General features: G+C 44.1%; 1 protein-coding gene across 3 annotated transcripts in view; it reads right to left on the reverse strand.

Annotated features, from left to right (window-relative positions):
- Positions 1-10,809, reverse strand: part of pcgf5b (polycomb group ring finger 5b) — a 30,316-nt gene extending 19,507 nt beyond the window's left edge. The window contains exons 1-2 of one of the 3 annotated variants that reach the window (XM_072390510.1): positions 10,594-10,809; positions 1,469-2,146 (exon numbers count right to left, since the gene is read on the reverse strand). In XM_072390510.1, the coding sequence (XP_072246611.1) occupies positions 1,469-1,583 (115 nt within the window). In that variant the 5' untranslated portion in view covers positions 1,584-2,146; positions 10,594-10,809. Of the gene's footprint in view, positions 1-1,468; positions 2,147-3,859; positions 3,935-9,836; positions 10,356-10,593 lie in introns of those variants that run through there. The other 2 variants (XM_072390512.1, XM_072390511.1) reach the window with 2 other exon arrangements.
- Between the last annotated feature and the right edge of the window lie 2,133 nt (positions 10,810-12,942).

A 12,942-nucleotide genomic window follows, 5' to 3' on the forward strand; every position in this document is an offset into this window, starting at 1 on the left:
TTCTGATGCCGGTCCATCAGAGGATAGACTTTAAGGTTCTGATGCCGGTCCATCAGAGGATAGACTTTAAGGTTCTGCTGCCGGTCCATCAGAGGATAGACTTTAAAGTTCTGCTGCCGGTCCATCAGAGGATAGACTTTAAAGTTCTGATGCTGGTCCATCAGAGGATAGACTTTAAAGTTCTGATGCCGGTCCATCAGAGGATAGACTTTAAAGTTCTGATGCCGGTCCATCAGAGGATAGACTTTAAAGTTCTGCTGCTGGTCCATCAGAGGATAGACTTTAAGGTTCTGCTGCCGGTCCATCAAAGGATAGACTTTAAAGTTCTGATGCCGGTCCATCAGAGGATAGACTTTAAAGTTCTGATGCCGGTCCATCAGAGGATAGACTTTAAGGTTCTGATGCCGGTCCATCAGAGGATAGACTTTAAAGTTCTGCTGCCGGTCCATCAGAGGATAGACTTTAAAGTTCTGATGCTGGTCCATCAGAGGATAGACTTTAAAGTTCTGATGCCGGTCCATCAGAGGATAGACTTTAAAGTTCTGATGCCGGTCCATCAGAGGATAGACTTTAAAGTTCTGCTGCTGGTCCATCAGAGGATAGACTTTAAAGTTCTGATGCTGGTCTATGAAGCTCTGAATGGTCCAAAATACATCAGTGACCTCCTGACCCACTATGAACCTCCCAGACCCCTCAGGTCATCTGGATCCGGTTCTTTATCAGTTCCCAGAGTCAGAACCAGACCTGGAGAAGCTGCATTCAGCTTCTATGCTCCACATGTCTGGAACAAACTCCCAGAAAGCCTCAGATCAGCTGAAACTCTCAGGATTTAAGTCCAGTTCCATCTATTTTCAGCTGCTTTTGAATAAGCTTGAGTTTCATATTTTATCTCCTGATTTTATCTTTCATATATATAATTTTTTCTGATTTTATCTATTGTTCTTTTTTCTTTCTTTTGCTTAAATTTTAAACCACGCTTTTTATCTTTTATTTCTTCTGTTTTAATGTCTCTTTGAATCACCTTGTTGTTGAATTGTGCTATAAAATAAACCTGGCTTGCCTTGCCTCACACAGTAATAATACACCTCAGCAGGCAGAGGGTGGAGCAGAGGGTGGAGTGGACTCTCCACACCCTAAAACGAGCCGCTCTGAATAGAGGTGTAAATTCATGGTGGAAAATGGTGCTGTTGAACTGTCTCTCTGTTCTATTTAAGCCAAAGCATGTGACAGAGTGACCCTTTAAAGCTAAAAAAAGCTAAAAAAAGAGGAAAGATTCATACTTTTTGTTTTTTTTACTGATATTAAGTTAAATTCTGCACCAATCAGCCAAAATATTAGAGTTGGTGCTGCAGACTCCGCCCTGTCCTGCCCTGTGGGCTGCAGGTGGGGGTCCCCACAGGTCAGGAGCTTCAAAGCAGCATCATTTCCACCCAGCTGCCCACATCTAAATGTGTGTGTGTTTACTCACAGGTGTGCAGGCACTCTGTGACTGTGGTCGGTTTGATCAGGTAACCTCGGCACAGGTAACAGGTGATGAAATGGTTGAAATCCCTCACCAGGTGCTTCCTCCCTGTGGCCGCCATGTTTGGAGTTTTTCTGCACAAAGATGCTGATTGGAAGACAGAGACGAAGGGAAAGGTCTCCTTCGAGCTTCAGGAATGGAAGAGTTTTCAGTCGCAGGTTTATGCGAGAGTTCAGGAAGGAGTTTTCCTCCTTTCCTCGGGCTGAATTGGATGTAAAGAGTTGGAAAACACTGTCTAATGAGTCCTGGAAAGAGCACACGAGCAATATGAGATCCTATTGTGTGAAATCCTGCTCCATTCTTGGCTTGAATCTTACAATCTGTTCTTCTTCATGAAATTCTTCCCCTCAGACGTTATTCCATCTTCACTGAACCACATCAGTGCCATTGACCTGAAAAGACCAGCTGATGCAATCCTGTGTCAAACAAACACGTTCCTGGAATTCTCAGTGCAAAATGCTGCATTGTGTTCCTTCCTGGTTCAGCCAAAGTGATGCTTTTAATCCATTAAAGGTCAAAGGTGAGCTACGGTGAGGCCACGATCCCGGTCTGCTCCTTCGTCACCATGCTGCTGCTGCTGCTGTCACCTTTTCCCTCCTGTGGGTGAAGGTCTGCTGAGCTCACCTGAACAGAAGAAGAACATACAAAGGTTGAATCGATGCATGATCGCCAAGGAGCGAAGATACAGATGATGATGATGAACATTCAGGATGATCAAACCAAAACTGCGTCCCTTTTCACCTCTGAAGCTTCACGCATCAGAACAGAACAAATAATCTGGTTCTTACCAGGTTTTAAAAGGCATTAATTCACGAAACGTAACTAATTGTAGAGCCACCAACCAGCTGGACTCTGACTGGACCATTGCAACACCTTGATTCTTTTCTTTTCCCACATTCTGCTGTAGATCTGCTGCTGTGTTTGGGATCTTTGTCCTGTTGATGAGCCAGTTTCAGCCCAGCTTTAGCTGTGGGACAGATGGCCTCACATCTGACTCTAGAATACTTTGGTATCCAGAGGAGTTCATGGTGGACTCAATGACTGCAAGGTGCCCAGGTCCTGTGGCTGCAGAACCAGCCCAGATCATCAGCCCTCCACCACCGTGCTTGACAGCTGGTATGAGGTGTTTGTGCTGATATGCTGTGTTTGGTTTCCTCCAAACGTGCTGCTGTGCATTAGGACCAAACATCTCCACTTTGCTCTGGTCTGTCCAAAGGACATTGTTCCAGAAGTCTTGAGCTTTGTTCAGATGCAGCTTTGCAAACCTAAGCTGTGCTGCCATGTTCTTTTTAGAGAGAAGAGGCTTTCTCCTGCAGCCCTTCCAAACAAGCCATCCTTGTTCAGTCTTTTTCTAACTGTGCTGTCATGACCTTTAACCTTTAACATGCTAACTGAGGCCTGTAGAGTCTGAGATGTATGACCTTTAACCTTTAACATGCTAACTGAGGCCTGCAGAGTCTGAGATGTAGCTCTGGGCTTTTTCACCTTGGGGTGACCTTTAACCTTTAACATGCTAACTGAGGCCTGTAGAGTCTGAGATGTATGACCTTTAACCTTTAGCATGCTAACTGAGGCCTGTAGAGTCTGAGATGTAGCTCTGGGCTTTTTCCCCTTGGGGTGACCTTTAACCTTTAACATGCTAACTGAGGCCTGTAGAGTCTGAGATGTAGCTCTGGGCTTTTTCCCCTTGGGGTGACCTTTAACCTTTAACATGCTAACTGAGGCCTGTAGAGTCTGAGATGTATGACCTTTAACCTTTAACATGGTAACTGAGGCCTGTAGAGTCTGAGATGTAGCTCTGGGCTTTTTCACCTTGGGCTGACCTTTAACCTTTAACATGCTAACTGAGGCCCGTAGAGTCTGAGATGTAGCTCTGGGATTTTTCCCCTTGCAGTGACCTTTAACCTTTAACATGCTAACTGAGGCCTGTAGAGTCTGAGATGTAGCTCTGGGCTTTTTCACCTTGGGGTGACCTTTAACCTTTAACATGCTAACTGAGGCCTGTAGAGTCTGAGATGTAGCTCTGGGCTTCTTCACCTTGGGGTGACCTTTAACCTTTAGCATGCTAACTGAGGCCTGTAGAGTCTGAGATGTAGCTCTGGGCTTTTTCACCTTGGGGTGACCTTTAACCTTTAACATGCTAACTGAGGCCTGTAGAGTCTGAGATGTAGCTCTGGGCTTCTTCACCTTGGGGTGACCTTTAACCTTTAGCATGCTAACTGAGGCCTGTAGAGTCTGAGATGTAGCTCTGGGCTTTTTCACCTTGGGGTGACCTTTAACCTTTAACATGCTAACTGAGGCCTGTAGAGTCTGAGATGTAGCTCTGGGCTTCTTCACCTTGGGGTGAACTTGCTGGGACGTCCACTCCTGGGAAGATTGACAGCTGTCCTGAATGTTTTCCACTTGCAAACCTCTGCTTTTACGGAGCTGCTCCCACTTGCTGATGATCAATTAATCAGGTGCACTTTGATCAGCAGCAGCTGGCTGCTTCTTACCCTCTGAGTTCCCCTGAGGCAGTAAGATCAGACTTATTTTCTCACTCACTGCTTCTGCATTTTGACGTAGTTGCTCATTTACGGTTACGACCAGAGGACTTTTTATTCTGCACCTCCACGTAAAACGTTAGAATTGAAAGTGAATGTGTTCCTGCAGCTGATAAAATACCAGAGTCCTGTTCTTATTGCAATTTTCTTTCCCCGTTTTGCTCTATTTGTGTTTGACAGGAGAAAAAGGAACATTATTGTCGGTATTGATCAGTTTTGAATGCATCCTACTTTGACTCTGAGTCCCTGAAACGTCTCCATTTGACTACACAAACAAGAATGAAGACATCTTGTAAATCCCCACTTTGACAGATCTGAATGACTTTTGGTTTCTCTGATTCAAATATAGATACGAGGCTGAATATTAAGCTTCACGGCAGCATTCAGGAGCAGTGTATTTCCTTTAAATGGATGATGTGGGTGCTGCTGTGACAGTAAATGAGCAGTAAATGTATCTGGATGTGGGATTAGTGCTCTCAGGTCTGATTTATTCCCTCTCATGAATCCACAGCAGTCGGTCTATTGCTTTAAAAGGGAAAGTCATCAAAAACGGATCCTCCTGCAAACACCTGTGTTTTGAGCGGGGGATTCGGTTTATTTACCTCTTCTGATTCAGGTTTTCTCGCTCTGCTGCTGTGACGTACATTTTCCTGACGTGCACTTAGTGTCTGAATGCTTCACCCGTCACAACTTTGCTCTATGAAACCAATTAAATCGAGTAATAAATCACGATGTGGGATTGTGGCAGAAGTCTCCTGCATGCAGGCTCTGCACATGCTAACCTTAAGGAGCCTCTTTCTGTGCACACACAGCAAAATAATGTCATTTTTTACCAAGCTAACAAAATGCCAAACACATTTTTCACAAAAACGAACCCTCAGATTCATGATTTTTGGAGGCTCTCCAAAAAAAGTGGGTCATTGTGCTTCTACTCAGTCCTGAAAAAGTCATTTAAAATGCACAAGAATGAGGTTTTTCTTCCTTAATTTATCCAAAATGACCTTTCTGTTCCGTTCTTTTTCAGTCCCTCGTCCATATCTGTCATTCTCTGACCATTTTCAGCCCTTTTTTTACCACAATCGTAGCGACAGGTAACTCAGAGTGAGCCATTGCCATGCCAACAAGCAACATGTTTTCCAAAGGAAGACTCGGAGAACCACAGGAGCTCGGCTCCATTAAATCAAAACTTCCACTGACCAGCAGATTTCCCCATTTCACATCCTTTCTTTTCACCCTGATGTAAGATGAAGCTCACTGAGTAAAGACATTGTCAGTCATCCCAGCCAATAAACGCCACATCAACACCAGAACCCCCTCAGCAGCGGTCCAGAAAGGCGCCACAGGCTGATGACCGGCTCTCCGTCTCCGGCCATGTTGCTTCTGCTTTATATGGTTATGGATGCTGGTTCAGAAGTGGAGCAATCATCATCACCTCCTCCAGGTGGAGGAGCTGCATCCCAGAACTGGGCAAGATATCTTAGGCCTTGCCTAAGGACCCCTACTGGAGGTTTACCTTTCATGCAGGGGCTTTGAACCCAGGTCACCTGCATTAAAGGTGGCAATCTTACCGCTACATGTTAGCTACAAAGAGCTTAATGGAACGGCTCCATCTACTTGAATGCTCTTGCAAAGGCTTCTGTCCCAACTGGGTCCCTCCGTTGGTCCCAGGATTGTCGTCTAGCAGCTCCTACACCACGCCTAAGACAATCCAAACTCTGTTCATGTGTCGTCCCACGATGGTGGAATGACCTACCGAGCGCTACCAGAACAGGGGCGTCCCTGTCTATCTTCAAGAAGCTCCTGAAAACCCAGCTCTTCAGAGAGCATCTCCTATCCCAGCACTTACCTTGTACTTCCCTCCCCCCTCTATCTCTGCACTTTATCTTTCTGCACTTCCTTCTATGCCTGCACCCTATCTCTACTCTGTCCCCTCTGACAGAGTCGGACTCCTGGGTTCCTTCTATGTAGCTTATTGTTAGCTTTTTATAAAGCTGTTATATCTTCATTTGTAAGTCTCTTTGGGTAAAAGCGTAAAAGCTAAATACATAAATATAAACTCTATGCTTGACCGAATAGTTCATAACACATTTTTCTGCAGTTATTTCAGTTTTACTCTGACTTTAAGGTCAATATTGAGAATCCTGGCACCCAAAAGAAAATCCTCGGTGCAAGTAGGACCTGAAAATTAGCCAAAATTCTACAAGAAAAGGTCACATTTTGTCTAAAAATGGATTTGTCAACTAACATTTCATAATGATGTGGTTGATGATGCGCGTTTGTGACAACATCTGCACTTAAATTAACCAAATAACAGCTAAAAGGTGAATAATAAAGTCTTTCTGCACTTCCTTCTATGCCTGCACCCTATCTCTACTCTGTCCCCTCTGACAGAGTCGGACTCCTGGGTTCCTTCCATGTAGCTTATTGTTAGCTTTTTATAAAGCTGTTATATCTTTATTTGTAAGTTGCTTTGGATAAAAGTGTCTGATAAATACAGAAACATAAGCAACTCTTCGTAATATTTCCAGATTCCAGAAGCTTTTCAACCTGAAAGCTTAAAAGTAAAGATTCATTTCCCAACTGGCCACAACAATAGCTCTGATTTTGGAAAGATTTCAGGAATCATCCGAGTCAACGAGCAAATCCACAGTAACTTATAGGCCGACTGTATTCAAACTGCAGAATCAGCGCCTCCAAATCCGAGACCATGGTTCTCATCTGGAAGAGGGTGGAATGATCTCTCCGGGTCGGGAATGAGATCCTTCCCCAACTGGAGGAGTTCAAGTATCTCGGGGTCTTGTTCACAGTGAGGGACGCATGGAGCTTTTTGTATAGCTGTTATATCTTCATTTGTAAGTCGCTTTGGATAAAAGCGTCTGATTAATACAGAAATATAAACTCTATGCTTGACCGAATAGTTCATAACACATTTTCTGCAGTTATTTCAGTTTTACTCTGACTTTAAGGTCAATATTGAGAATCCTGGCACCCAAAAGAAAATCCTTGGTGCAAGTAGGACCCGAAAATTAGCCAAAATTCTACAAGAAAAGGTCACATTTTGTCTAAAAATGGATTTATCAACTAACATTTCATAATGATGTGGTTGATGATGCGCGTTTGTGACAACATCTGCACTTAAATGAACCAAATAACTGCTAAAACGTGAATAATAAAGTCTTTCTGCACTTCCTTCTATGCCTGCACCCTATCTCTACTCTGTCCCCTCTGACAGAGTCGGACTCCTGGGTTCCTTCTATGTAGCTTATTGTTAGCTTTTTATAAAGCTGTTATATCTTCATCTTTGGATAAAAGCGTCTGATAAATACAGAAACAGAAACATATCTCTGACAACAACAGGTCTGCAGCCTGGTTGAGTTCCTTCACCCAAAAAGGACGTGTGGCTCCTGTCCTGCAGCTGTCTGTCGCTGATGCTGCCTGCAGAGGGTCTGCAGCAGCTGCTTAACCTCTGTGTTCTTCTCAGGAACATCTAGCAGCCCAACACACCAAACCTGCTCTACTTCCCACCATCTAAAGAGCTGCTCACTGTGCTGCAGCTTCAATGCTCTTCACCTGCTTTGGATAAAAGTCTCGGGGCGTTAAACCCAGTCGGTGAAGACTTAACCAACTTAGCCTCAAACTCAAGGACTCCTGCTTGGTTGGATTGGCAAAGAGTCCTTCCTTCCATGTGGAAAACACACGTGCACGGCTCACAGCAGAGATGGCTGCACTGTAAACACACAATAACTCCACCGATGGCGGTTATTATGGAGCTCATAATGGAAGACATAAAAATAATCAATGGATATTCTGCCAGCCGGCTGCTTGGACATCTTTATAATTTCCCCAAATGAAGCATCTCTGAACACGACACAATATGACCATCAGAATATCTGATGGAACCAATGAATTTAACCCCTTTTACTTAGTAAAAAAGCAAAGAATGGATGATGGATTAGCAGCTACGAAACAGCTGTAATTTACTGCCGTTTCTTCAGATGATGTCCAGGAAATATGGAAGGGAATCATGAGCCGAAGACACCACAAATGCGTCTTTGTTGCAGCTCTTTTTATGACTCTTTATGACTTTTTAAAAACGACATTCTTCATCAGTCAGGTTCCAGCTGAGGAATCAGCCGTTTTATTTTAGTTTTCCAGTGAAAGTGCGATCAGCCTGACTGAGATATGGACCAAAACCCAGTTTTTTACTGATAAATAAGTCACCAATGCCACATTTTGATGTTTCACTGGCCCAAAGCTAAGTTCCAGCATCACCTCCCTGTCCAAAGCAGATTCCTCACCTCCTTCCAACCATCCTCAGCCCATCCCTGCTCAGCCTCTTCAGGTGTTTCACATGGAAATCCCATTTCTTACAGACTGGTCCCACACATTTGTGTATTTTCTGTTTTCAGGCTCATGGCTTCCTGCATTAAACCTCCAGCATCTTCAGCCACACTCTGAGCTGAAGAACCCTCTTCAAGGAGTTTTCTAAACTAACAGCTCTCTTGTTTCCTGCCAATCAGCCAGGTGAAACAGCCGGTTAAGCTAAGCAGCCCTCGCTTTTAACCTCTCATCCACATCCCAGACTTCTCCAGGTCTTTTGTTTGAGAAATGCCAGTTACAAGGAGATTCCATATAAAACCAGACGGTGCTGTGTCCTCTGTGTGTTTTGTGTATACTTTTACTAAATAAAAAGGCATATTTTTTTAAAGAAAGATTAATGGAACCACCCAAACAAACAAAAATACACATAAAAAAGGCATATTTTTTGAGAGAAAGAAGAATCGAGCCACCCAAATGAACAAAAATACACATAAAAAAGTCCTATTTTTAAAAAGAAAGATGAATCGAACCACCCAAATGAACAAAAATACACATAAAAAAGGCCTATTTTTAAAAAGAAAGATGAATCGAACCACCCAAATGAACAAAAATACACATAAAAAAGGCCTATTTTTAAAAAGAAAGATGAATCGAACCACCCAAACAAACAAAAATACACATAAAAAAGGCATATTTTTAAAAAGAAAGATGAATCGAACCACCCAAATGAACAAAAATACACATAAAAAAGGCATATTTTTAAAAAGAAAGATGAATCGAACCACCCAAACAAACAAAAATACACATAAAAAGGCCTATTTTTTAAAAGAAAGATGAATGGAACCACCCAAACGAACAAAAATACACATAAAAAGGCATATTTTTTGATAGAAAGATGAATCGAACCACCCAAACAAACAAAAATACACATTTTTGGATTAGTTTCACCCTACGGGAGCCTGTAGGGACGTGTTCAGTGTCAAAGTGTGACTTTAAACGGATGCTTACGCCGTGAAGTTGGTGCCTGTGTGTGTTTTCTCCGGTAAGATCAGCTGGTGAATGAATGAATGAATGAATGAATGAATGAATGAATGAATGGATGAATGGATGGATGGATGGATGGATGGATGGATGGATGGATGGATTATGTAAAGACTCATCTACAACATGCATTAACATCAGCTGTGACACTTTATGGACTTTGCTAAACAATAGAATAAAATATTACATTAATATGATAAATGACTATATTCACAAACTTTTCACTGAGTTAAACCAAATAATTAACTTCCTGGATTCAAAATAAAAGCTTGTTTCAAGGAAAAACTTTTTGTTCCCAATAAAAACCAAAAGCCCAATAAATACACCATGAATTCTGACGGATTTTCACAAATTAACTCGTTATTCTACTTCTGAGGGGGAAAAACAGGAAGCAGAGCAGAACATCCTACTTTTCATGAGGGCTGCTGTTTATTCTCACGTGCAGCTCCCATCATGTTGGTGTGTGCGTGGCTCAGGTGTGTGAGCGTGCTGGCCTCGTGCAGAGCTGGATTTAGGCAGCTTACTCACTGAACTACAGCGCGAGCTCCAGACTCCTGCTGCCTTCAGCGTGGCTCGCTTTTTGCTAGAAAAATCTCAAGTGCGCAGCTCAGATATCCCCCTCAGTGTCCGTCAATGAGACACACTAATGCGCGCGGACACGCTGCTTGCACGCGCGCGTTATTTATTCACACGCAGCAGATCTGCTTATCTCATCGTTAAGGCGCGTCACGGTCTACGTCACCCGTGTCAAAACAACATCAATGGACGACACATTTCACAGTGACACACACCGACATGTAACTCGCGTTCACTCGCTCCTGCGCACGTACGAGCACGCGGAAGCTCCTTACTGTACAGCGATCGTGTGGCTACGCGTGCACGGACGCGCACGCGCAGCACTCATCGACGGTAAAAGTTACGGAGCTGCAGGTCACGGCCTGTAAACGACACGAAATTTCCTTTGCGTGAACATACCGTGATCCCGCGTGTGCGCGTGCACGGCGACGCACTTTGCGTTTCGGGAGGGAGCGAAAGAGGAGGAGGGAGGGGTAGAGACGGAGAGGAGGTCCAGCCAGCAGCGTCAAAGTTTGGCTGAAACGTACCGACGTCGGCTGATGAATTCACCGTCCGCGCAGAAAGAATCAGAAATAATTCCACATTCCTCACCTCCGTCCGCACTTTGCCCCGCACGCACGGACTTATGGATGCCGCGGCCGGGCAGGAATGTCCACCATGACACTGCCTGGTCCCTCGCGTGTGTACTGGGTGAGGAGAGAACACGGAACTGGTCGGCTCGGGTCTGCCCCAGTCCGCCCAGCAGTCAGGCAGGCAGGCAGGCAGCAGCGAGCTGCGGTGGGCGGGGAGCCACCAGGCAGACAGGCAGGGCTCGGAAACTGAAAGCGATTGTGTAACACAACACACACTTACATATCCAGACAAACGCACACACGGCTCTCTAACCTATTTGTTGTGTGCAGAGATGAGCAGACGCTGCGAGTCATTTTCTCAGCTGCTCGGGCGCGTTGGTCTGCAGTTTGTTTTAAAGCAACATTTAGATATTCAGAACTGTGCAAAAGTCTGGATCCAGCCCTCGTTTCTGGGTATTTTCTTCCGAGCAGCCAGACTTTCTTAGTTGATTTAAAGTGGTCTTGAGCAGTAGTTCTCTGGGCTTTATTGGACGCTGGCTGCTTTTTCATTCATTTCCAGTCCATTTTTAGTGGAATGTGGGTTTTTTCCTTGTTCAGCCACTAAACTCTGACCCATTCAGGCAGAAAAAGGCTCCTAACTCAAGGGGTGAACCAGTGTTGTGTCGACACAGAACAGACAACTTAGCAAAGAAGCCATTTTAAACTGGATCTTTAGGCCCTTTGTCACAAAGACACATCATTTGTTCCCATTTCTTTAGCTGCATCTATGAAAAACAGCAAAGAAAACACAGTTTGACAGACAGAAAATAGGATTTCTGCAGCAACAAGGTGATTCCCAAAGAGCTATTAGCTGAAAACTTGGCATATCTCAGCATGGTGTGCAGTGTGTCCTTAAAACATTTGAGGAAACTGGACAAGTGGAGGACAAAAGAAGAAGTGTCAGGCCTAAAAAACTATCTACAGCAGATGAACAGGATCTGAAAGTGATGTCCTTAAGAAAGAGGAAAAAATCCAGCTGTGACCTGACAGGACCTGAGAGATGCATCTGGACCTTCAGCTGATCCATCTACTGTTGGCCCAAGCCTCATCAGAAATGGTCTCCATGGAAGGGTGGCTGTCAAGAAGCCGTTCTTAAGGAAGGGAAACAGGGAGAAAAGGCTGAGCTGTGCCAAATGACACAAGAAGTGGACTGAAAATCAGTGGCAACAGGTCTTATGGAGGGATGAATCCTCCCCAGAGCCCGGACCTCAACATTATTGAAGCAGTGTGGGATCATCTGACAGAGAACGGAACAAAAGGCAGCCCACATCCAAAGAAGAGCTTTGGGATGTCCTTCAAGAAGCCTGGAGAACTATTCCTGAAGACTCCTTAAAGAAATGACAGAAAGCTGGTCTCAGAGGGTTCAGGCTGTGTTGGAGAATAAAGGAGCTCAGACCAGAGATTCACTTTAATATATAAAGAAATGAGGCTCAACCCTTTTCCACAGTTTTATAAAACACAACATGATGAAGCATCTAATCGTAATGCAGTGCAGATGCAACACAGCTCTAAAGACATCTAAAACCAGGATCAGAAAGAAAACTGCCATCCATACGCAGTAAAATTTGACTTCTTCCCGTATTTATAACTAAGTTTCTGAGAGCTATAACTTGGATTCCTCATAACTATTAAAAGCTAAATTTATTGAAAGTGGTCGGTGACCTTGTGTCATAATCCCGTAACACGAGAGACATCAAACACTCGCCGTGTGCCGTCTCCTGCTGTGCTATTTCTGATGCCTCCACATACATTTGCTCTCATGTGCTCCACATGCCTGATGAAGATGTAATGGCTACAGTAAATGTCATATGCAACTGTACCCCATAAATCTTTCTCGGGACCCTTGGTTTACGGTGCCGTTGCCCTATTTTGCGTCTTTGTCGACTCCAGTTAGACTCCTAAAGGCTCCAGTTAGACTCCTAAAGACTCCAGTTAGACTCCTAAAGGCTCCAGTTAGACTCCAGTTAGACTCCAGTTAGACTCCAGTTAGACTCCAGTTAGACTCCAGTTAGACTCCTAAAGACACCAGTTAGACTCCTAAAGACTCCAGTTAGACTCCAGTTAGACTCCAGTTAGACTCCAGTTAGACTCCAGTTAGACTCCTAAAGACACCAGTTAGACTCCTAAAGACTCAGTTAGACTCCTAAAGGCTCCAGTTAGACTCCTAAAGACTCCAGTTAGACTCCTAAAGGCTCCAGTTAGACTCCAGTTAGACTCCAGTTAGACTCCAGTTAGACTCCAGTTAGACTCCAGTTAGACTCCTAAAGACACCAGTTAGACTCCTAAAGACTCCAGTTAGACTCCAGTTAGACTCCAGTTAGACTCCAGT

The sequence above is a fragment of the Leuresthes tenuis genome, unplaced genomic scaffold (genome assembly GCF_036924035.1).
Source record: "Leuresthes tenuis unplaced genomic scaffold, fLeuTen1.0.hap1 SCAF_8, whole genome shotgun sequence".
NCBI classification, from domain to species: Eukaryota; Metazoa; Chordata; class Actinopteri; order Atheriniformes; family Atherinopsidae; genus Leuresthes; species Leuresthes tenuis.